This window comes from Nannobrachium achirus, assembly GCF_963921795.1.
Source record: "Nannobrachium achirus genome assembly, chromosome: 7".
Classification (NCBI taxonomy): Eukaryota; Metazoa; Chordata; class Actinopteri; order Myctophiformes; family Myctophidae; genus Nannobrachium; species Nannobrachium achirus.
Window position 1 is genome coordinate 11,000,256 of NC_137816.1, and position 23,843 is coordinate 11,024,098.

Genomic DNA, 23,843 nt, shown 5'->3' on the forward strand with positions numbered 1-23,843 from the left:
GTATCTCCATGCTCTACCGACTGAGCTAACCAGAGTGACTGGGAAGTTCCTTTTTTTTGTGCTTTTATCTTTGACAAAACGTGGAATGATAACGTAGTCCCTTCTTTGAGCCACATTCGGAGGCGGAAGCAGTCCCCTGGTCAAGATTTACTATTCTGTCCATAACGGCACGTAATTCGGTAACGCGGCTGAGTCGGCCGCGTTACCGTCGGCCGCGTTGCTCCGTCGTTTATAGTGGCGTGAACGGTAGCGACGGGTGGCTGGTAAACCAAGAAGCCTTCAGAGCGGTATCGAATCCCGCATCAGGAACTACTTTTTTTTCTTTCTTCTTAGACCACCCAATGCGTCTAACCCTTGAGACATTAGGCAATCCGTCCGCGTCTATGGTGAGAAGCATTCGGTATTTAAGATCGCGTCGGTTGTATGAAGCATTAGGGGTGAGAACCTGTTGCTACAGTCATGTCATCAACATGTCATCAACATGGATCTGTCCCATTTCCCATATTCCCTCCTGATTGGCTACCATTGCCTTCCAAAGTTTGTATATGCGACCTGACGGTCGCTTATCTCCCGATTTAGGGAGTCTTACTGTAATATATCATATAATTAAATATTCAAATATCCTTTTTCACAGAATCAAAGGTTTTATGGTCATGTTTTACCAGGATCCTGGATGGCTTGATTCCAGGCTTAAAATAATTGATATGAATACTTTTGTAAAAGTCTATGAGAAAAATGAATGGGAGGTTTTTTTTGTGGCACCAGTAAACCACACCCCACTGCTACGCCCTATAGCCGACACAGCTGTATCTACAACGCTATCCACAAGTTTCCAGCGTCCCATCATGCATTGCACAGAAGGTGGGCGGCATTTCCGGCTCGCAGCTGCGTCGCAGCCGAGCCGAGTGTGACGTAATCGTAATCCTGAGCGTCACTGACGGTCCCAGAATACCTGGATATGCCCCACACATAATTGTACAGTGAATTCCCTGCGGAAACAGGTGGATAGACGTCAAACAGTATCTTTTTACTGGTTAAATAAAAGGGTTTATATATACAGTACATATCTCTAGAACAGGGGTGTCCAAAGGCCCGATGACACATTTTATATTCACTCCTAAAATGTACTATAAACGGCCCGCCAGCACCGTCAAACAAGAATATTTGGTAACACTTTCTATGAAGCCCACACTTATAATGCATTATGACAGCATTCATAATGCATTATAATGCACTCATAATGCTTCATAACTACCCTCATAAACACTCATAATGCTTCCTGATGCATTATATCAACAGACATAAGACATTATAATGTAACTTATAATTAATTATAATGACTCAAGTTATGGATGCTCTTGAATACTTATGAAGATCACATCTATAATGCATTATGAGGACACTCATAAGGACTGACTGCTTATACTACCTTATGATTACTTATACACACAACTCAAGTCAACTGTAGTAGCGACTCATAGTATGCTATAATAACCCATGCAGTATCATGAGTCTCCATGAGGCGTCCTTGTATGTGTTAAGTAAAGTGAAACACATATGGATGCATCTATAATAAGGCATAAGTCATCATAGCGCGTCATTGTCGGGGCTAAGTAAAGTGTGATGCATTTGGATGCATTTAAAAGAATCTATGCTGCATCCTAAGTTATTATAAAGCAATAACTTAGGATGCAGCATAGATTCTTTTAAAGGTGATACACCATGAAATCTCACTTTTCCTATTTTAAAACCTTTTTTTGGGGTCCCACTAGCACCTTCTATCCTCACAAAGTCCCATTTCTGACCGTTGTGTCTTTTTGGGAAGACGGAGGTTAAAAGCATCCCACGGGTTCTCAAAACAGGCTGTCCAGATTTGCTGCCGTCGCTGACGTCAACGACGGCCGGTTTAGGCCAAAGGTGGTACTGCAGCTGAAAATAATCTGAGAGCCATTCAAAAATGAGAGAGGCTCTCTATTCAGGAGTGGTAATTTAGCTTCAAACCTTTTGAAAAACGTTTTTGGGACAAACAATATGACATAAATACTTTTTAAATGCATGGTGTATCACCTTTAAATGCATCCAAATGCATCACACTTTACTTTACTGCGCTATGATGACTTATGCCTTATTATAGCTGCATCCATATGTGTTTCACTTTACTTAACACATACAATGACGCCTCATGGAGACCAGTGTTGGGAAAGTTCACTTTAAAAACGAACTAGTTCAAGTTCAAGTTCAGAACTTCAAAAATGAACTAGTTCATTTTTAGTTCATAAATCCCCATTATGAACTAAAGTTCATGGTTCCCCAAAATGAACTACATAGTTCTTTTTTAGTTCTTTTTTTAACCATATTTTTAGCTGGTCAGCAGGACCAGCTCTTTAAACAGATTACATTGTCCTGAGACATTCAGGGGACCTAGGGGACCTATTTGCCGATTGGCTGTCCATGTCACATGGTCACCGAGCTCATGATTGGGAGCCAGACCTGTACTGCTGTAATGAAATATTTTGTCCAGCAGGGAGCACCATTCCTTCACACTGAGCCGGTGCCTGTGGCCAGCCTGCTTGTGATAAATGAAACAGAAGAAAAGAGAGGTCTATACTTGAGTAAAAGTACAAAAGTATTGGCATCAAAGTACAAAATGTTTGTATGATTGCTTGTAGATCGGTTATCATTCTTTGATTTTCACAAGTCATTGTTGACATCATCATCCATTTAAGCTTTATAATTAGCTTCATACTAACATTAACATTATTTTTCTTTCAATTCTAAACGTAGAGATTAGGTTATGAAAGGAAGGTGATTAGGTGATGAAAACTAGCAAAACTATAGCAGCCATTCACTTTAATCAACGCGATGCATCCAATGTAATTGTGATGAGGATGTCAAACAAACGTTAATCACGTCGTATTTAATTATACTTCATCTGTTACAGATGATTGTCCAAATAAACCGTACGTTATTTAAACTGTGAGCCATTTATAGACAATATGCAGTGTTGCCCTGTGCATCGTTGTAGGCTGTAGTAGGTGATGTGTCACACCATCTGCATACCATCTGCATTAACATATGAACTGAACGAGTATGCAAGTTGTCAATGATTTAACTCTATGACCATGATATGGGCTTTGGTGTGAAGTCATGAAAATATCGTACCCTACACAATTTACAAAAGCAACACAAAGTACATTCATTGATGAGCTGCTTCTTCCTGTCATCTGATCAGTGTCCACACAGTAGATTAATTCGAGTTGCATTTTAATATCAAATGAAACAGAGCAAAAACGATGTGCTGAATGAACCAATGCGAGTCTTTGAGAATTACAGTTAGTATCTTCACCAATAATGAGCACATTTCTAGAGACACGGTAACACATTCATTGTACTAAATGACAAGAAAGCATATTTAGAACGATATGTAGCAGTGAAATACCACAAGATTTTGGAAAATGCCTACAATCAATACACTTATTTGAACACCTTGGTTACATTAAGTTCTGCATAATGCGTACTTTCTGCTTTTGGTACATTTTAATACAAATACTTTTTATACTTGTACTCAAGTATCCTACAATTTGAATACAAGACTTCCACTGACATTGCAGTATTGCATGATACTTAAGTAAAGAATGCGAGTACTTTTCCCACTACTGCCTAATAAGCATGCTAGTTTTAGTACAATCAGACATCACAGATAGATTTATAGAGTAATAGGCTCTAAGGCAACTGCAAACTTAGCAGGAGTCCTCCAGGCTATGGGGGAAAGTAGCTGTTGGAAAAAGTACTCAAATGTTTTACACTTGTTTTTTTAAAAGTATCTTAAAAGTATCAATACTGCACTGTAGATGTACTCAGTTATAAGTAAAAGTCACACACACACACACACACACACACACACACACACACACACACACACACACACACACACACACACACACACACACACACACACACACACACATACACGGGGGGGGGGGGGGAGTGACAAAATTCATAGATCTAGAACACAGACTTCATAGATATAGAACACAGAATATGTACAGTACAGTACAGTGAGGTACAGTATACAGTACAGTAAAGTACAGTAAGGTAATACGCAGTTATTACTGTTGTTTGAGCACGCCCGAGTTTTTTCAAAACTTTTTTTTTCCAAAAAACTTTTTTTTCCAAAACTTTTTTTTTTTCAAAAAACTTTTTTTTTCCCATCTGACCAGCTTATATATTGACTGTGTCAATTCTTGTTTTTATACTTTTGGCTATTCAAAAAAAAAAAAAAAAAGGAAAAAAAAAAATATATATAAAGGTCTATATATATAAATGTTTAGACGTTGCTGCATGCTATTATTTGTCAAAATTATTGACTCAGCCCATATAGAACCACACACAGCAATAATTTCATCCAACTTAACATTGAGGTGCCCACAATATTTATGTGCCCACTGCCTAGTTCCCAGTCTTCCTGCACCCTTATTGTGAAGGGCTGAATGTAATAACCATGTTATTGTCTCATTGTGTGAAATATCATAATATTCAAAACAAATATTTGACTCCAATTGATTCCCCACACAGTATTGACTTGATATAGCAATAAAAATATATATATATTACACAGCAGTTGTGGGAAAACTAAGACATTGTTCAAAAAACACAATTCCGATTTTGGTCATTTTGGAAATAGGGCAAAACATATATTTTTCTTCAATCTACTGTCTTGACACTCTAACCAAAATTGTTCTATAAACCATAATCTACAAATTGGAAGTGAAAGAAACTTTAACACACATTTGAAATGAAAACAAAAAATTACATGTACAAGGAACCCCACTAGAAAAAAACCAAAAAATTACATGTACAAGGAACCCCACTAGAAGGCAGACGTTTCTAAACCGTGCACAGCATGTTTCCGCGTTGGTTAAAATAGCTGATCTACAAGCTCACGTTGTCTCGTGGATGCGACGCGTTGTGAGCTTGCAGATCAGCTATTTTCGCCGTGCAACACACATAGGACAAAGTATAGTCAGTCAGGCTTGCGAGACGAGGAGGAGATTCACAGTGCATCAGCAGAGTGCAGACAGCACCGCATATCGGAACGTTCACGAGATGCAGTAGGCACTGCTGCGTGCTGCTGCGTGCAGTGCCTACTATTGGAGCATGTGAATGAAAAGAGAGACGAGAGGAGCAGAGGACAGATGACCGCGGAGGCGCGGACCGCCGCATGAACGGCCGACGAACGCCGACGAACGTCGTTCACGGGCGTCAGAATGACCGCGTTCGACAATATCGTTCATCAAGCGAAAACAATTACGTCCAGTTCACGTTCGCCCAAAATATGAACGTGTTCATGAACGATCGTTCTTTGAACGCGTTCGGGTACAACACTGATGGAGACTCATGATACTGCATGGGTTATTATAGCATACTATGAGTCGCTACTACAGTTGACTTGAGTTGTGTGTATAAGTAATCATAAGGTAGTATAAGCAGTCAGTCTAGAGAGCATTATGATGCACTATGAGTGTCCTCATAATACATTATAGATGTGATCTTCATAAGTATTCAAGAGCATCCATAACTTGAGTCATTATAATTAATTATAAGTTACATTATAATGTCTTATGTCTGTTGATATAATGCATCAGGAAGCATTATGAGTGTTTATGAGGGTAGTTATGAAGCATTATGAGTGCATTATAATGTATTATGAATGCCGTCATAATGCATTATAAGTGTGGGCTTCATAGAAAGTGTTACCGAATATTTTATTGTAGGATTCCTTGTTTCCTGTTGTCTCATTCTGAAGGGGTCAAAGAAAGGCTTTTTTTTACCTTGCACGTCTGGTTACATTTGGTAATGTGAGTTATTTGTGTTTTGTTCAGAGCACACACCTGACAAAAAACATTGATATTAAATATTGATGATGACAGTTAAATAAAATTGTAATTGCAATGCATATGTATGTGACTTTGTTATGGTCCAACCAAAAGTACATTTTGCAGGTGAGATAGTCGGCCCTTGGGTGTTTTAATATTTTCTAATGTGGCCCCCTTTGAAAAAAGTTTGGACACCCCTACTCTAGAGCAATAAACGTCATTGTTCATTATGGTCATTATGGTCATTGTGTGTGTGTGTGTGTGTGTGTGTGTGTGTGTGTGTGTGTGTGTGTGTGTGTGTGTGTGTGTGTGTGTGCGCGCGCACGTGCGTGCGTGCGTGCGTGCGTGCGTGTGTGTTACCACAGGATCAAGGAGTCATCGGGGTGGCAGCAGGTCTTCTCATCTCCGTTCTTGGACTTGACCATCGAGCGCATCGCGCTCAACGCCAAGGTGGTGGGCGGTCCCCATGGCGACAAGGACAAGATGGTGGCCGCCGCGTCGGAGAGCAGCATCATTCTCTGGAGCATCCAAGATGGAGGCAGTGGAAATGAGATAGGTTAGAGACCACCAACGTTTCAGGCTGTTATGAGCTTGTAGATCTGCTATTTTCATTACACCTTAAACAGTTTTTCCCCCCCAATTTAGGGAATTTCTTTGATTTTGTTAATTATTTATTCATGAAATTACTTACAAGATACTATGAAAAATGAAATAATGATTGAGAACAAAATGTAGGAAACAAAAACTAAAGAGATTCATTCACTCACTCACTCGCAACCCATCAAAATTGGTCCGTGACCCACTGTTTGGGAAACATATGCGCGCATGCGTGCGTGTGCGTGTGTGACATAATATTCATAGTTAACCACATGAACCCTAGCATCCCTATTCTGGGGGTAAAATCTGACCAAAAATGTCAGATTCTGTTTACAGGGAGAGAAAAAAAGAGTGATCCAAGTACAGAAACAACCTCAGTGAAGTGTATTAAGTCCTACAGGGTTTAAAGGAGTAGTTCACCCCCAAAATGACTTTTTTTTTCTATTGATTACTCATGCCATGGAGAGTAGAGTTCAATAATATTGATTCGAGTTAATTTACCCCCATTGATTCCGGATGGGGACCCGTTTCGAAACGGGACCCCATCCGGAACGAATGGGGGTAAATTTATTGTTATCACATTTTTGTCTTAGGAATGCGACAAAAAACTAAAAATATTATTGAACTCTAGTCTCCATGGCGTGACTAATCAATAGAAAAAAAGTCATTTTGGGGGTGAACTACTCCTTTAAGTGGTTAATTACATCCACAGCTCTCTCTCTCTCTCTCTCTCTCTCTCTCTCTCTCTCTCTCTCTCTCTCTCTCTCTCTCTCTCTTGCTCCCTCCCCATCCCCTCTAAATTCAATTCAATTCAATTCAATTCAATTCAATTCAATTCAATTCAATTCTCTCTCACAGGTGTATTCAGTCTAGGCGTCCCAGTTGATGACCTGTTCTTCATTGGAAGCCAGTTGGTTGCTACCAGTCATACCGGGAAGGTGGGGGTGTGGAACGCTGTCACACAGCACTGGCAGGTAGGTCAGGTGGTGTGTGTGTGTGTGTAGGTGTGTGTGTGTGTGTGTGTGTGTGTGTGTGTGTGTGTGTGTGGGTGTGTGGGTGTGGGTGTGGGTGTCTGCGTGCATGTGTGCGTGCATGTGTGTGCGTGCATGTGTGTGCGTGCGTGTGTGTGCAAGTGCATGCAAGTTATAACTTGAAGTGCTTTCATAGATTATTGTTGTGCATGATTGTGTGTGTGTGTGTGTGTGTGTGTGTGTGTGTGTGTGTGGACAGGTTTTTATTAGTTTGTGAGGACCAAATGTCCCCACAGGTATAGTAGAATTGGAGAAATAGACATTGTGGGGACCAAATAGTAGGTCCCCACAACGGTTTGGGTTAGGTTTAGGGTTAGGGGTTAGGGTTAGGGATAGAGGTTAGGGTAAGGCCACAGGAAATGAATGGAAGTCTATGTAATGTCCCCACAACCTATGAAAACTAAGTGTGTGTGTGTGTGTGTGTGTGTGTGTGTGTGTGTGTGTGTGTGTTAGGTTCAGGATGTGGTTCCCATCACCAGCTGTGACACAGCTGGTTCTTTCCTGCTGCTGGGCTGCAACAACGGATCAATCTACTACATAGGTAAGGTACATGTAAAAACTAATGGACAGTTGTTTGATAAATAACAATGGCATGAACGTTTCTAATATGGTTAACGGTGTGTGTGTGTGTGTGTGTGTGCGTGCGTGTGTGCGTGCGTGCGTGCGTGCGTGCGTGTGTGCGCAGACATGCAGAAGTTTCCACTGAGGATGAAAGACAACGATCTCCTGGTGACTGAACTTTATCACGACCCTTCAAACGATGCCATCACTGCGCTGTCTGTTTACCTCACACCTAAGACCAGTCAGTACACACACACACACGCACGCACGCACGCACGCACACACACACACACACACACACACACACACACACACACACACACACACACACACACACACACACACACACACACACACACACACACACACACACAAAGTTTAACAAAGTTTAACAAAGTTTAACAAAAAGTTCAAATATTATGTATTTAATTGTCTCCCTCTCACTTTGACTTTAATATCAGACCTTTTGGTTTCTACTGTCTATCATTCCTTGTCCTTCATGATTATTAAAACATAATAATAGTTTCCCTTCAAGCACTTCTAATTCGTCTTGTCAATCGATTCCTCTTCACTCCAAGATAGGGAGGGAGAGAGAGAGAGAGACAAAGATACAGAGAGAGAGAGAGAGAGAGAGAGAGAGAGAGAGAGAGAGAGAGAGAGAGAGAGCATACATTCTATCTCTGATAATAAAATATTTATGTAGACTTACTGGAACTCTCTTACTGCCTGTCTCTCTGCCTGTCTCTCCACCTCAGTCTGTCTCACTCCATCTCTCTACCCTGTATCTGTCTGTCTCTCATGTGAGAGGTGTCTGAACAACAGACCGATGAATAGGCTGTCACAAAAGGCTGAAAAGGCTAACACACTCTATCCTCATGTGTTTCTGTGTGCTTCTCTCCCAGGCATCAGTGGGAACTGGCTAGAGATAGCCTATGGCACCAGTAGTGGAGCAGTGAGGGTCATAGTTCAGCACCCAGAGACTGTGGGCTCAGGTCCTCAGCTCTTCCAGACCTTCACCGTCCACAGGAGTCCTGTGACCAAGATCATGTTGTCTGAGAAACATCTGGTTTCAGGTAGGGCATTCACCAAATATTCGAATATTCAGTCACTATTCGACGCTGTTCACCAAAGTCGAATATTCGGTTATTTTTTTTTTTCTATTGTTTGCTCTTTAAAAAATATATAGTTTATAAAGCTTGGCTAGATAGGAAGTCTTAAGAATGAGTTGTCAATGCCCCTGGTGGATGAATTTGTTAATGCTCTATACCAGGGGTTCTCAAACCTTTTTAGGCTGTGACCCCCAAAATAAACATATTTGAACTGGGGACCCCCACCCTGACAAGCACTTGGGATTGTAGGTATTACATTTAATGCTACTCGGTTCCACAGATAAATATTGTGAAAATAGCAGATCTACATGCTCACAACGCCTCGCAACGCGAGGCGTTGTGAGCATGTAGATCGGCTATTTTCACAATGTTCGCCTCTTGCTTACTAAATATTTGACAGTTTGGCCAGTCCTGTCGAATATTCGACTATTCGAATACTTTGAGGTTGAATAATTCGAATACTAAAAATCACTATTCGTGAATGCCCTAGTGTCAGGTGAGGAAGAGGATGAGTAGAGTGTGACGAAGAGACAAGGAAATGTAAGAAACATCTCTCCGATATGCCACACACGTGGGCAAAGAGTGCACGTAGTGATGGCGTCTTTTTGTATGATACCTTATACACCATGGGTTCCTACGGCACATTTCCAATGGTATTTTTACGTTGCATAGAACATACTTACTGTAAGACGAAAAACACAAGATACCTAATTGTGTCTTACACACAGTTTATTTATGAATTACAAATGACCTTAAAGTTGTGCATAATTATGTGACTGCGTTTTACATTGAGAGTTGCCTCTGGTAAAGGACCACTTACAGACTTCCCTATAGAATGCTGTATATATAAATACAGTTTTTATTCAGATTGAACCATGGAGAGCAAAAGAAAGCCGAATGCACCTATAACACCAGTTAAATGAAAAGCACACACAAAGTCCTCTTTTATGTGCGCCTGCTCATCGGCTATAAATGGAAAATGCAGTATCTAGCATCTAAAGTAGAATAGCCCAGACAGACAGCTGGGATATACCTGACCTGTCACGGACTTCCCCCTGGAAAGTTCCTGTAGCGAGAATTCCAAGAGTGGAGAGAGGACCTGGACACCTGGGCTAAGAGAAAACACCACATACTGTAGAGCAGTGGTTCCCAAACCTTTTAGCCTGTGACCCAAAACATTTTCCCAAGACCCAAACAGCATCTACAAGCTCACAATGCAGCATTGTGAGCTTGTAGATCGGCTATTTTCACTACTTCTTTGTTTGTTTTCTAATTTATGGAATTTCTTTGATTTCTTCCTGAAATTACTGAAAAAGATAATTTAATTTGTTTTTTAATTCATGAAAAAAATGCATCTTTGGGAATATATTTACCGGTACATTTAATAAAAAATAGAAAAAACAAAACTACCAGGGGACAATAAAAACGTGTCCGCGACCCACAAATGGGTCCCGACCCAGTGTTTGGTAACCAGTGCTGTAGAGAACGCGGTCTAATTATCTTTTACCCCACTGTTGTCTATATGGCTCTGTGTGCTTATACAAATATTTGAATTCTTGTGTGTGTGTGTGTGTGTGTGTGTGTGTGTGTGTGTGTGTGTGTGCGTGCGTGCGTGCGTGCGTGCGTGCGTGCGTGCGTGCGTGCGTGCGTGCGTGCGTGCGTGTGTGTGTGCGTGCGTGCGTGCGTGCGTGTGTGTGTTACAGTGTGTGCAGACAACAACCACGTGCGCACATGGACGGTGACTCGCTTCAGAGGAATGATCTCCACCCAGCCTGGCTCCACTCCACTGGCCTCCTTCAAGATCCTCTCCCTGGAGGAGACGGAGAGTCACAGCAGCTACGGCTCTGGCAACGATATAGGTGAGAGAGGAGGAGAGAAGAACAAGGGATGGAGCTGAGAAGAAGGGGAGGGAGGGAGGGATGGATAGATCAGGGGTTTTCAAAGTGGGTGACGGGGCACCCTGGGGTGCCGTGACGGTAGTCCAGGGGTGCCGCGAGATCATTTGATAATATTTGGAATTTATTTTGACACTTGAAAAAATATTATTTCGTATAATTTTAAACTTGAAGTACAAAGTTATTTTCAGTCAGTTCTAACCAAAATGCCTATTATCTCAACATTTTCCTCGCAACATAATGACTAAACTATCGTCACTGTCGGGCAGAAACCTTGTATCTCCAAGTTTCAAACGTGTACGTCTTTTGCCCTGCTTCATCATACAAGACCGTCGCACAAAACTAATGAAAACAGACGATCTACAAGCACACAACGCCTCGCATCGTGTCTGGGATAGATGGATGGAGGGATGGATGGATGGAGGGATGGAGAGATTATTTCCTTTCTTCTTTTTTAACTTGTGACTTACTCAAATTCCAGAGAAAGACTGCCATCTAGTGGTAACAGGAGGTTAATTCAGTGGCAAAGCTTAAAATGTTGGCGTTGTAAAGATATTGCAGTGACTTCTCTGAAGTGTTTTTTTTAAGTGGTACCAAAGCTAAAGCTAGATCATCATATATTAATCAATCAATCAATCAATCAATCAATCAATCAATCAACCAATCAATCATACTGATTGCACTGCATACAGTTCATCCACTTAGATTAAGTGTAATGTGTTGTTTTGCAGGAAGGGAGGTGTTCAACTGATAATGGAGTCTTTAATTGCTGTGTTTTCAAATATGTCTTAATTATGTTGATTTATAAAGAACCTGTCGTTTCCGTGCTTTGTAAATAAAACTCCAAAGCACTCACAGTGTTTTACACCGTAGTAGACACATTTGACCCACTATGGTACAATAGAGTATATACAGTATACTTCCTCATCAAGCCAGTGAATAACCAGAGCTCATTTCCCTTCCACCAGGTCAGCAGGTGAAGCCTGTTGTCTCATTAGATATTAGACACATCTTGTGTCAACTAAAAAATGGGAACAGGAATGTTTTATCAGTCTTCTGTTTCCTGTATTACAGACAGGTAAAGTGTGTGTGTGTGTGTGTGTGTGTGTGTGTGTGTGTGTGTGTGTGTGTGTGCGCGTGCATGCGTGCGTGCGTGTGTTGCCAGGTCCTTTTGGAGAGAGAGATGACCAGCAGGTGTTCATCCAGAAGGTTATTCCAATCACCAACACGTTATTTGTCAGACTCTCATCCACTGGAAAGAGGTACACTGTCCTCTGTCTGTCTGTCTGTCTGTCTGTCTGTCTGTCTGTCTGTCTGTCTGTCTGTGTCCTAGCTACAGTATCCAGGGTTCCCACGGTCATGAAATTCCTGGAAATATTTTGAAATTAGAAAAATATTTTTCCAGTACTGGAAAAGTTTTGGAATTGATCAAGGGTCCTGGAAGGTCCTGGAAAAAATAGCTATGCGTTGTCTTTGGTTATTGATTTTGTTAATACTTTTTGTAAATGACAAATTAAACATTGGTCAAATTGTCAAATATCAGAGGCAGAAATTGTGAAAATAGCAGATCTACATGCTCACAACGAGGCATTGTGAGCATGTAGATCGGCTATTTTCACAATAAAACCATGTTATACAAAATTCCTCAACTCTTCAAATATGATTATTTCGGGGGGTCACAGCCTGAAAAGGTTAAGAACCACTGGCATACACTACCTGACTTTGGGCATTGCACATAGGAGTAAGCGACTCGTTATTGAGCTGAATTATTGTTATATAGTCCTGGAAATCGGGTTAAATATTCTGGAAAAGTTTTGGAAATTAATTGGTAAAGATGTGTGGGAACCCTGAGTATCCCTTTCTTGTGCCTCGCCCCATTGTTCTATTCTCCTGCCTGTCCTGCTAGTGCCATCGTTGGTCACCAACAGACTCTCCTGTCACTCTCTACCTCTTCATCACTAAGCTCTTCATCCATCTTTCCTTTCCTTCTCTCCCTTCATCCCCAGGAGGTTTGTTGAAACATCCTCCTTTCTGTGCCTTCAAACAAACAACAAACACATGAGATGTCATTTCACTGACGAGTGCACATTTCTGACTGACTGTGCATGTACTGTACCGTACGTCTGTGTACATGTATCTGTGTTTGCGTGCGTGCCCAGTGGCGTCAGTTCAGAAAAAGCTAAGGTATGGCAACATGACTGGTGTCTTGCACGCGCGCAAAGGCGTCATACCTTAGCAACAGGCATGATACATTTATTATAAGAAGTACATTCTATTTTTCCCCCCGTTTCTACGGTTTCTTGGGCTGGATATGGCAGCCTGGAACGGTTGTTCAAGTGCAGCTAAACTTGGCATGTTAGTAAACGTAGCACAATTAACAATAATGCATTGCACCTGTGCAGCTGACCTGCAGAACCTGGGAATATACCATGTTGTCAAGATGGGGAGTTTTGCATTTGTAGTTATTTTACTGTAATTTAACAACTTAATAACCAGCACAGATACAAAGAGACATTGATTTATATTTAAAAGTAACTTTTATTTTCCCACTGGACCCAGGGTATGGCAGCTGCTTACCCCTGCCATACCCAATTGACGCCCCTGTGCGTGCCTGTGCGTGCGTGCGTGCGTGTGTGCTTGCGTGCGCGCGTGTGTGTGTGTGTGTGTGTTTGTGTTAGGATCTGTGAGGTGCAGTCTGTAGATGGAACCACCATCACCTGCTTCATGGTTCGGGAGTGTGAGGGGTCCAGTCGGATGGGGTCGCGACCCCGCCGCTACCTGTTCACGGGCCACGGCAACGGCAGCATCCAGATGTGGGACCTGACCACCGCCATGGATACCGCTAACAAGACGGAGGAGAGGAAGACAGCAGGTGAGGAGAGAGGGAGACAGACACACAGACAGACAGACACACAGACAGACAGACAGGTTGTGGCTTGGGAAAAACAAATGCTATATTTGGACATAGATTTTTCATGTGGCAGGTCCCTGCCCAGCAAGCACGGTCAGGACCTGGACCAATCAGTGACGTCTTGATTGGGGCCAGATCAAGTCAAACCATGACTAGTCAGATCTGGCCTAGAATATCACCTGATTTCAACCAACATAAATCCTACCCACGAAAAAGGACGTCCTGGATTAATCAGAGAGGGTCCGATCGAGGCCAGATAAATATCATAACTAGTCAGATATGTCCCAGAATATAACCTTATATGCTCATATTTCAAATAACATTACAAACAATAACACTAATCCTGTCAAACAAAAAAGTCCATATGACGTCCTGGTAATGACGTCAAGATCATCCCCATATGGGCTGTGATCTGGCCTAGTTCTGAACGTCACCGGAGTCACCGTAGGACGTTATCATAACGTTATCATGACGTCATTTGGCTTGCAGGGTGGCCTGCACTATGATACTTTTGCGCTAGGAAAGAAAGTTATCTCTGTATACTTTATGAACCATCTTACACACTCAATGCTGACACCTGTGCTGTTTGCACCTGACAATGGCAGTGGTACTCAACCTGTGGTTCGGGACCCCCAAGAGAGGGTCGATCTACAAGCCGATCTAATAGCTGATCTGCAAGCTCACAATGCCTTGTGTTGTGAGCTTATAGATCTGCTATTTTAACTCCTTCTGTGCCTATCCCGAACATGTTCGGGATATGTTCAATCCAAAACAATTTTTTTTTTATTAATTGACTTACCCTGAGCTGCTTGTAGAGCCGTGGGTGGTCCTGGCTCGTCCTACGCTAGCCAGCTAGCCATTTTACATGGTCCGACGATATATTCCATTAAAAATGGTTTAAAATACATTTTTGAGACCCCCAATGTTCACCGAATGTTCAGCGCCGCTTCCGGAACGTAGTCCAGTGTGCCTATCCCGAACATGTTCGGGATTTTTAATGAAATGAATAAAATGATCCGAGGCCTTCTGAAGCCTGAGCCTAAATTTAAAATCCAGTGGTCCAAATCCTGGGGAAGCCATGCCGGCCGTGAGCCGCGAACGTAGCCGCGAATCGCCGCCGAATCCAATGAAAAACCACATCTTTGGAGGCCCATATCTCTGGATTGTGTTTTTAGGGATGTGGCGCGAGGTTTATTTACGGCGAAATCGCCGAAAAATGATCTTTAAAATGACAAAATGGGAATAGCTATTCTGTTAGCATTATCATCCGGGACCTTTCCATGACGTGCACGAACGTGAGCACGCGCGTCACTGCAACGTGAGCCCCCGGATGCTAATGCAGTCCCCTATGGGAGAAAGTCTGGCATTCTTTGGTGCCCTCTAGGGGCTGGCACTGGAAGCGTTATTAATAATATTTATCTGTGGAACCGAGTTAAACTAAATGTAATGCCTCAACTCCTACATTCAAGTGGTTATCAGGGTGGGGGGTCCCCAGTTCAAATATGATTATTTTGGGGTATCACTGCCTTAAAAGGTTGAGAACCACTGGTCTAAAAGAATGTTTTGGTTCTAAATAATATTTCAGACACTAGAGAGTAACTGCCATCATGAGAATAAGTGAACACGTTTAAAGCTGTTTTTTGATTGACAGATGTGGGCGGGCCTACAGAGGAGGAGCTCCTGCAGCTATTGGACCAGTGTGACCTGAGCACCTCCCGCTGTGCCACGCCCAACATTAGCCCCGCCCCCTCTGTGTTACATCAGACTCGGCTACGAGAGTCCTGCTCCAGGTGAGAGAGAAGACTAGCAGTCTTATACACACTTTAGCCTGTTTTATCCCAAATGTTATATTTAGCTACTCTCCAAACAAGACCTTGCATACATATATTATTATTATTATTATTATTATTATTATTATTATTAATGCAAATAACCTTTCAGTGCCGATCCCGAACAAGTTCGGCTTTTTTTCAATACAATACAATATTTTTTTTGCTATTTTACTTACCCTGAGCTGCTTGTAGAGACGTGGGTGGTCCTGGCTCGTCCTACGCTTTCCAACAAGCCATTCTACGTGGTCCGACGATTTATTCCATTGAAAATGGCCAGATGCCAAGTTTAGAGCCCCCCAATTTTTACTCAATCTATGCTGTCGGCGGCGCGACGTATTCCGGGGTGCCGATCCCGAACAATATCGGCTTTTTATAGAAAATAAATTAAATAATCGGAGGCCTCACCGAAGCCTGGCTCTAAATTTTCATCCAGGCTGCCGACCGCGATCTGTTTACACCGGCCCGCGAGAGGGTAACACCGCCGAATCGCGCCGCCGAATCCAATACATTCTCACATCTTTGAAGCCCATTTTCTCTGAACTGTGTTCTTATGGAAGCGGAAAAGTTTTATTTACGGCTAAAATCGAAAATCGGGCTTCTAAAATGAGTGATAGCCTATTGCTATCTTGTAGCTCTCTTCATCCGGGTCATTTTCATGACACGCACCAACGTGAACGCGTGCGTCACTGCTACGTGGGTCCCCGTATGTTACAGCGGTGGTCTATGGGAGAGACTCTGGCACTCTGCCGCCCTCTTGTGGCCTTGGCACAGTATGAGTGAAAACGGTTACACGCAATAGCATTCATTGAAAGAAGTTAATGAGTACAAGTATATTCAGTTAGAAACAATTAAAATAAGTAAAACATAAAATTATATACTCAAATAATACACCTAATGATAATAACACATACTTTCTTATTTGTAGATTTATATAGAGCTTTTCTAGGTACTCAAAGCCACTTCAAATCACCCTGCTCTATCTCTACACACAACATAAGGGCCCAGTCTTACTGTATGTCCTGTGTGCCCATCGTCCTAGTCTGCAGCTCCAGAACCAGGAGGTGATTCCAGAGACCCAGGCCACCTACGGAGCTCTGCGGCCCTACAGAGAGAGCCCCCTGCTGGCCCGCGCACGCCGCACAGAGTCCTTCCACAGCTACAGGTGAAACATCTTCCTTCCTTCCTCACTTACCTGAAACTATTCAGGGTTCCCACGGTCATGACATTCCTGGAAATATTTTGAAATTAGAGAAATATTTTTCCAGTACTGGAAAGTTTTGAAATTGATCAAGGATCCTGGAAGGTCCTGAAAAAAATTAATACCTCTGAAATGACAAATTAAACATTGGCCAAATTGTCAAATATTAGAGGGAGAAAGTGTGAAAATAGCCGATCTACATGCTCACAACGCCTCGCATGAGCATGTAGATCTGCTATTTTCACAATAAAACCGTGTTATACAGAATTCCACAACTCTTAGTGCTTCTTAGGGTGCCGGGGTTCCCAGTTCAAATATGATTATTTATTTCGGGTTCACAGCCTGAAAAGGTTGAGAACCACTGGCATACACTACCTGTCTTTGGGCATTGCGCATAGGACTCATTATTGAGCTGAATTATTGTTATATAGTCCTGGAAATCGGGTTAAATATTCTGGAAAAGTTTTGGAAAAGTTTTGGAAATGAATTGGTAAAAGTTAATCGTTAATCGTTTCTCTGACAAGAGAAACGATGCATTTGTTTGTCTATCCTCCTCTAACTGTCTGTCTCGTTCATCTCTCCACAGAGACTTCCAGAACTTCAGTCTGGGTCGAGGTGTGTTGGAGAGTCCAGGTCAGACCTCCACCCAGGGACCCTGCGTGGCCCCTGAAGCCCGTCGCTCGCTGTGTGATTTTGGGCCTGAAGACAGTGAAAGGAGAGCCCTCGCCATGGACTTCTGGACCTGCAGATCGTCTGGCGCTAGCTCCAGCGCCAACACGGCCGTCACTGCCACCACGAGTGTTGCCAAGGCCGAAGGCGTCGCGGAATCGCCGCGACAACCTCCCGACAGCCCGGTGGTGGGCGGGGGCGACGTGAGACGAAAGGTCCAATCGCAGCCGGAGGAGGGAGAGGGGGCGGGGCCTGGCGCGGAGGGAGGCTCCAGGAAGAAAGGAGCGCTAGAAGGAGGTGTGATTGTGGGGAGAAAGAGAGCTCCACCCGTCCCACTCCTCACCTCCCTGGGCTCTGAGGCTGGGGGCAGCGACTCCTCCGCCAACGCATCCCCCTCCCCCACTAAACTCTCCTCCTCCACCTCCCCCCGACACAGGAAGCTGGCCCCCGAGCTGTCCAATCAGGACAGCAGTCTGTGAGTGGGAGGGGTTTGAGTTCTCAAAGTGAGATTCCCTTTGAAAGCCAATAGGCTCTATGCACAGCAGCCATATTGGAGAGAAGTTGGGTCTCTTCTCACTTCCTTCAAAGGTGTTACCAATGATACTAATGAAGGCTCTGTTCCATTTCCTGTAGCACAGTGGTTCTCAAACCTTTCATTTGAGGGACCCCCATAACTGAGAGTGTACATCTGGACACTCTCAGAGTTACACACCTTTTAAGGGGTCATTTGGAACCCCCAAGGAACCACGAGTGTCCCTGGACCACACTTTGAGACCCACTGATGTGCAGTAGTAGAGTGTTTCCAGTGAGCCAACATGCACAATATGAGCACAATCCCTGACTCTGTTTGACCAGAATGGAACAGAGCCTTCATTAGTTTTATTGATAACACCTGTGAAGGAAGTGAGAAGAGACCCAACTCCAAAATGTCTGCTGTGCATAGCCTCAGGTTTCCAGAAGGTTCCTGTTCCAGTTCAGTGTCCCCTAGCTTTGTTCAATTGGCTCAGCGGCAGAATTGAAGGGAAACACAAATGACACCTTTAACTCATTTAATGCCGACGACAAGCTAGCTTGCCAAACTCATGTGGCGCCCCGAGTGCTGTCGGCAAAAATTGCCGAGCGTGGCGTCATTCGCGTAGTATGCGGTCTCCGGCACCCGTGACTGATGCAAAAACTCAAATTCCCATAATGCATCGGGAGATAACGTGATCAAGAAATCCGGTTTTGCATCCAGGCCAATGTTATGAAATTCACAAAAATGGATGTATATCTCGTAATCTAACTCCAGGTTAGGTTCTTGATCAAAACAAAGCCCTTCTCTACCGACCATAACAAAGCATGGATGGCCGCGGTTGTAATTTTTCTCTTCTGGGTGAAAGAAAATCACCCAGAAGAGGTCAGATTACATTTTGACAGGTGGTGCGTTCATGGGGCCTCGGAAGTAAGGTAATAACAATGAAAAACCCTGGCACTGGTTACAGTAATAACTGTGTTTCCCGTTCAAATCTGCCTTCTGGAAACCTGGGACTGCCCGTCATTTTGCACAGAGCCTATTAGGAAAGAGCTTTTTCCACATTTCATCTGTTGCGTTAACCGTATACAGCAGGTTTCCCCGATTAGTTTTCCCCAAGGGCCGAATTATGTCTAGGGTACCAAGCCGAGGGCCACAACATTGCAGGGGGCGACGGTGGCGTTCCTGCTACTCCAGCGACAGTTTTCGTCGTTGTCGGGTGAAAATCGTATATGTCCAAAACAGTTTGTTTTGAATTTAAACTAGTGAATTTAAACTAGTGAAAACAGCCAATCTACAAGCACACAACACCTCGCGGTGCGAGGCGTTGTGTGCTTGTAGATCTGCTGTTTTCACTACTTTTGTGCGACGGCCTTGTATGATTTGCGAAAGAACGTTCAAATTTGGAGGTACGAGATTTCCACCCGACAACGACGATATACTAGTGTTGTTGCTGCTCTTACACCACCATTATTACTGGGGTTGGTGTGGGCCAGACAGGGCCGCCTATTGGGGAACCCTGGTATACAGAGGATTTGACTTCACTCGATGAAAACAAACCATATGTGAGGAGAGTGAAATGACTGCTGATGCACTTTGAAATGAAAGGAAGGTACTGTAAAGGATAACTCCTGACTGTATTGGTCATGGTTCTGACTGTGTGCAACCAGAGAAGTAGCAGGTGTTCCAACACCAAACAGCCCCTCTGAAAACAGCATTTTTATTTTTTTGTATTATCTTTTTCCCCCCACGTCTATAACAATGGCAGCTATTTAATTTGTTTGTTGTGTTTGTACATCGCTACAGGAGGCGGTAAAGGAGCTTGTTGAAGTGTCACAATGCTGATAACAGACATTCCAGTCACTCAGCTTTAGGTGTACATCGGTTTGGAGCGGTGGTTGTCAAACTGTAGAAAACAAGAATTAAGAGACACAACAGAAATCCTGTGTGGTTTCTGAAAGCTTCAGTTTTGCCACACACGTACTGTTTGAACTGCCTAAGGGCCCGGTCACACCGAAGTTTAATTCTATGGAAATGTTCAAAAAGCTTTGGCAGAATCTGCCCTCATAGGTAGAATTAAACTTTGGTGTGACTTCGCCCTAAATCTTTTTTTTTCCGCAGTAGGAGGACACCTGAACACCTAGACCAGGGTTCCCCAATTAGTTTTCCCCAAGGGCCGAATTATGTCTAGGGTACCAAGCCGAGGGCCACAACATTGCAGGGGGTGACGGTGGCGTTCCCACTACTCCAGCGACAGTTCAGATATCGTCGTTGTCGGGTGAAAATCTTGTATGTCCAAAACCGTTAGTTTTGCATTTGTCATTTTAAAAATGATTGAAACTAGTGAAAACAGCCGATCTACAAGCACAGAACGCCTCGCACCGCGAGGCGTTGTGTGCTTGTAGATCTGCTGTTTTCACTACTTTTGTGCGATGGCCTTGTATGATTAGCAAAAGAACGTACACATTTGGAGATACAAGCTTTCCACCCAACAAAGACAATATACTAGTGTTGTTGCTGCTCTTATACCACCATTATTACTGGGGTTGGTGTGGGCCAGACAGTAGCCCCCCGCGGGCCGCAAATGGCCCGCGGGCCGCCTATTGGGGAACCCTGACCTAGACGTATCAGATCTTTACTTCGAACCGCTGGTATGCATCATCTAAAGAATTCCTAAACCTGAAATCTGTCTCAAAACAAAGCCTTACTGACAGACAATAGAGCTGGGGACTATGGGGGGGGGGGCTGGACACTCTTATTATCCATAGATGATACTGTACGCTGACTGTACATCAGTTAGACAAGAAGTCTTTGTGGCATTTTATCTTTGTTAAAAACAAAGAAATCAAAGGCCACATTTTCATATATAGACAGACAAGGAAAAGATCTGTCAAAAACAGTATTTTTTTGTGTGTGCGCGCCTGTAAATTGCATTATGTACTTTTACGTCATTCTCATTTCTCTGTGATGTTTCTGTTGGAAAAGATCTAATAATGGACCTACAACACTTCGCTCACTCAGTTAGAAACACTACACCACTTTAGTCCTGTAGTCACTTTAGTTAAAGCTGTCACAGTGCCTTATTCAGTTATAAAGGACTTTGACCAAAGGCTTGTGAAGATTTCATTCTTAATTACAGAGCTTGAAGATAGATTCTATTCACTCCTGGACCTACAGCACAATTCTGACTCTAGATTTGTACTGCTGGATCAAAACTCATTCTGTAGCGGATGAGACACATATTTACACATGAGACACATCTTGTTTTGACTAAAGTAACACCTGATTGAGCCAAATGGTTATCAATTAGGAGTCTTTGGATATTATAACTAGCATATATCATTGTCTATCATAAAGCAAGATTAAGACTGACTGACTGTGAGGTGACGTTCCAGACTGCAGTAACCCTGTTGTAACCTAGTCTCTGTAGCTTAGACTTTAGTCAGCATGATGACAGCAACTCAAACAGGCCAACTGGCCTGGGAGTTGAACCTATGGCGTTACTGTGTAAGCCTAAGGTGCCCTCCACACTACAGGCGGTTGCCGTCGGGGCTGCCGCTAGGATCAGCGGTGGCCGCACCGCGGTGAGACACAAACACACTCGCTCAGTGAGTAAACGCTGCGCGGTATTTCACAAAGATGAACACAATCCATCTCTCACCGCCCGCGTACGCATGCACAAACGAGCTCGCTCGCGGGGGATTTCACGGGACCGCGCCCGCTCGCCTCGCCGCCCCAAAACTTCGCTGCGCGGCCAAAATAGCCGCCCACCTCCCATTGAAAATGAATTGCTAGGAGGCGGTGACCGCGCGTAGTGTGGAACCCCCTTTTAGCTCCATCACATTATTCACAAGGCCACAATGGCAACCAGAATGAGGAATCCAGGACGACACAATATTTAACAATTATTTCCTTCCTCGTTACAGACGTTTTGAGCAATAACGTACTGACTGTACCGTGGTGCTGAGACAGATGACGTTAACGAAAGAAAATTAAAGTTAAATAATGATATTTTCCAGGAATATTGAATATAATTTGGAGGAATCAACAAGTTACCATCTTTAAAGTAGATTTTAGCTTGTTGATTATCATTTCATAATGTGGCCACACGGGCATTTGATGTACAAACATGTAAATCTTAATATATGCAAATCGACGATAAGGAAATTAGACTGAAAATATCCTATCCTAATATGGATGCATTAATGTGTATGATGCTATGTTGATACGCTGTTGTCCATTACATCTTGTTGATAATCATAATAGCTTAAATAGATATTGATATTAACATGCTATTGGACCTAATTGCATTTGCACTTAAAGACTGAAGTTATGAAGTAACTTTTTAGCTTTTATTTTGTATAAAATAATGTGTCTTTGGACAGTTTACTGTATATGTCTGTCCATTTTGCCATCTCTTTGTCTCTCAGCTTTTCTCTGGTTGTGTTTACAGTATTATATTGCAGCCGGAAACTAGCTAACTGAAAGGAATTCACATCTCTATTTAAGAAAACCACCATGTATAACGTTGTTAATGTTAGAAATATTTTGCATTCATTTGTAACCGTTACCGTATACATGTATATTGTTGACTGATGATGTAATATTGTATGCCTGTAAGCATAAATCATAATTATTGTAATTTAAGCTGAAACTGAGTTCTCTAAAAAAAATGGTCATTTTTGATTGAACTGTCAATCAGAAGTTTTGAGAGTAATCCGACATGGGGACAAACCATGGTAATACTGTTAACAGATGAATGCACTGCAGCACTAAAGACTAACTCATTCTTTATCATGCAGCCCTTTCCATGTGTTGTTTGAGGAAACATTAACCCATTTAGGCCTAGAATTATTGAATGCTTTAACCAGTGAAAAATAGCAGATATACAAGCTCACAGCGCGGCACCGAGTGCCGCGCTGCGAGCTTGTAGATCTGCTATTTTTGAAAAAGTCGTGAAAATGTGTGCAAATCTTTGAATATATGTATTTTCAAGGCGAACGTTTGTAACTCAAATTTTGCTTCTGGGTGGTCCCTGGAACTAAATATTTTGAGATGGGGGTACGTGGCCAAATACATATCATTTTGGGGGTCCTTCACATGAAAACGTTTGAGAACCACTGACATAGTAGTCTCTCAAGAACAGACTAACTGAGCTCCATTTAAGTGAAAAGGACCTTTTCTTTGACGATGGCGAGCCAGATTACTGACATAGAAACATAGGTTTTAGAAGGATTAGAAGGATTCAAAAGACACTTATAGAATCGGGTCAAAATTCAAATTTTCACGATTTTTCAAAAATAGCAGATCTACAAGCTCGCAGTGCGGCACTCGGTGCCGCGCTGTGAGCTTGTATATCTGCTATTTTTCAATAGTTAAAGCATAAAATAATGATACACAATATAGTGTAAAAATGTAAAAATGCAGTTGTTCATGGGAAATGTTGCTTTTCTATTTGACCCCCCCCCCCACTAAAATAACGACAATAATAATAATTATTATAATAAACACCAGAGCCTCCACCATTTCGAGTGCCAAGTGGTCTTCTCTTAGTTTGTAAAGATTTTCAACAGAGCCCTGTTCCCCCCCAGGCCTCTATACTTGGTCCGCTCCATTTCTCCATCTACACCAAATCTCTTCGCCGAAAATAGCA

General features: G+C 42.8%; 1 protein-coding gene across 1 annotated transcript in view; it reads left to right on the forward strand.

The window, feature by feature from the left end:
• kctd3 (potassium channel tetramerization domain containing 3) overlaps positions 1-18,158 on the forward strand; it is a gene marked incomplete at both ends in the record, with an annotated part of 25,152 nt that extends 6,994 nt beyond the window's left edge. Inside the window, 11 exons of the mRNA XM_080730529.1 lie at positions 6,242-6,432; positions 7,332-7,447; positions 7,958-8,045; positions 8,190-8,306; positions 8,968-9,138; positions 10,878-11,033; positions 12,235-12,331; positions 13,748-13,941; positions 15,632-15,770; positions 16,852-16,974; positions 17,597-18,158. Coding sequence (XP_080586655.1) covers positions 6,242-6,432; positions 7,332-7,447; positions 7,958-8,045; positions 8,190-8,306; positions 8,968-9,138; positions 10,878-11,033; positions 12,235-12,331; positions 13,748-13,941; positions 15,632-15,770; positions 16,852-16,974; positions 17,597-18,158 — 1,954 coding nt within the window. The remainder of the gene's footprint in view (positions 1-6,241; positions 6,433-7,331; positions 7,448-7,957; positions 8,046-8,189; positions 8,307-8,967; positions 9,139-10,877; positions 11,034-12,234; positions 12,332-13,747; positions 13,942-15,631; positions 15,771-16,851; positions 16,975-17,596) is intronic.
• Positions 18,159-23,843: the final 5,685 nt, after the last annotated feature.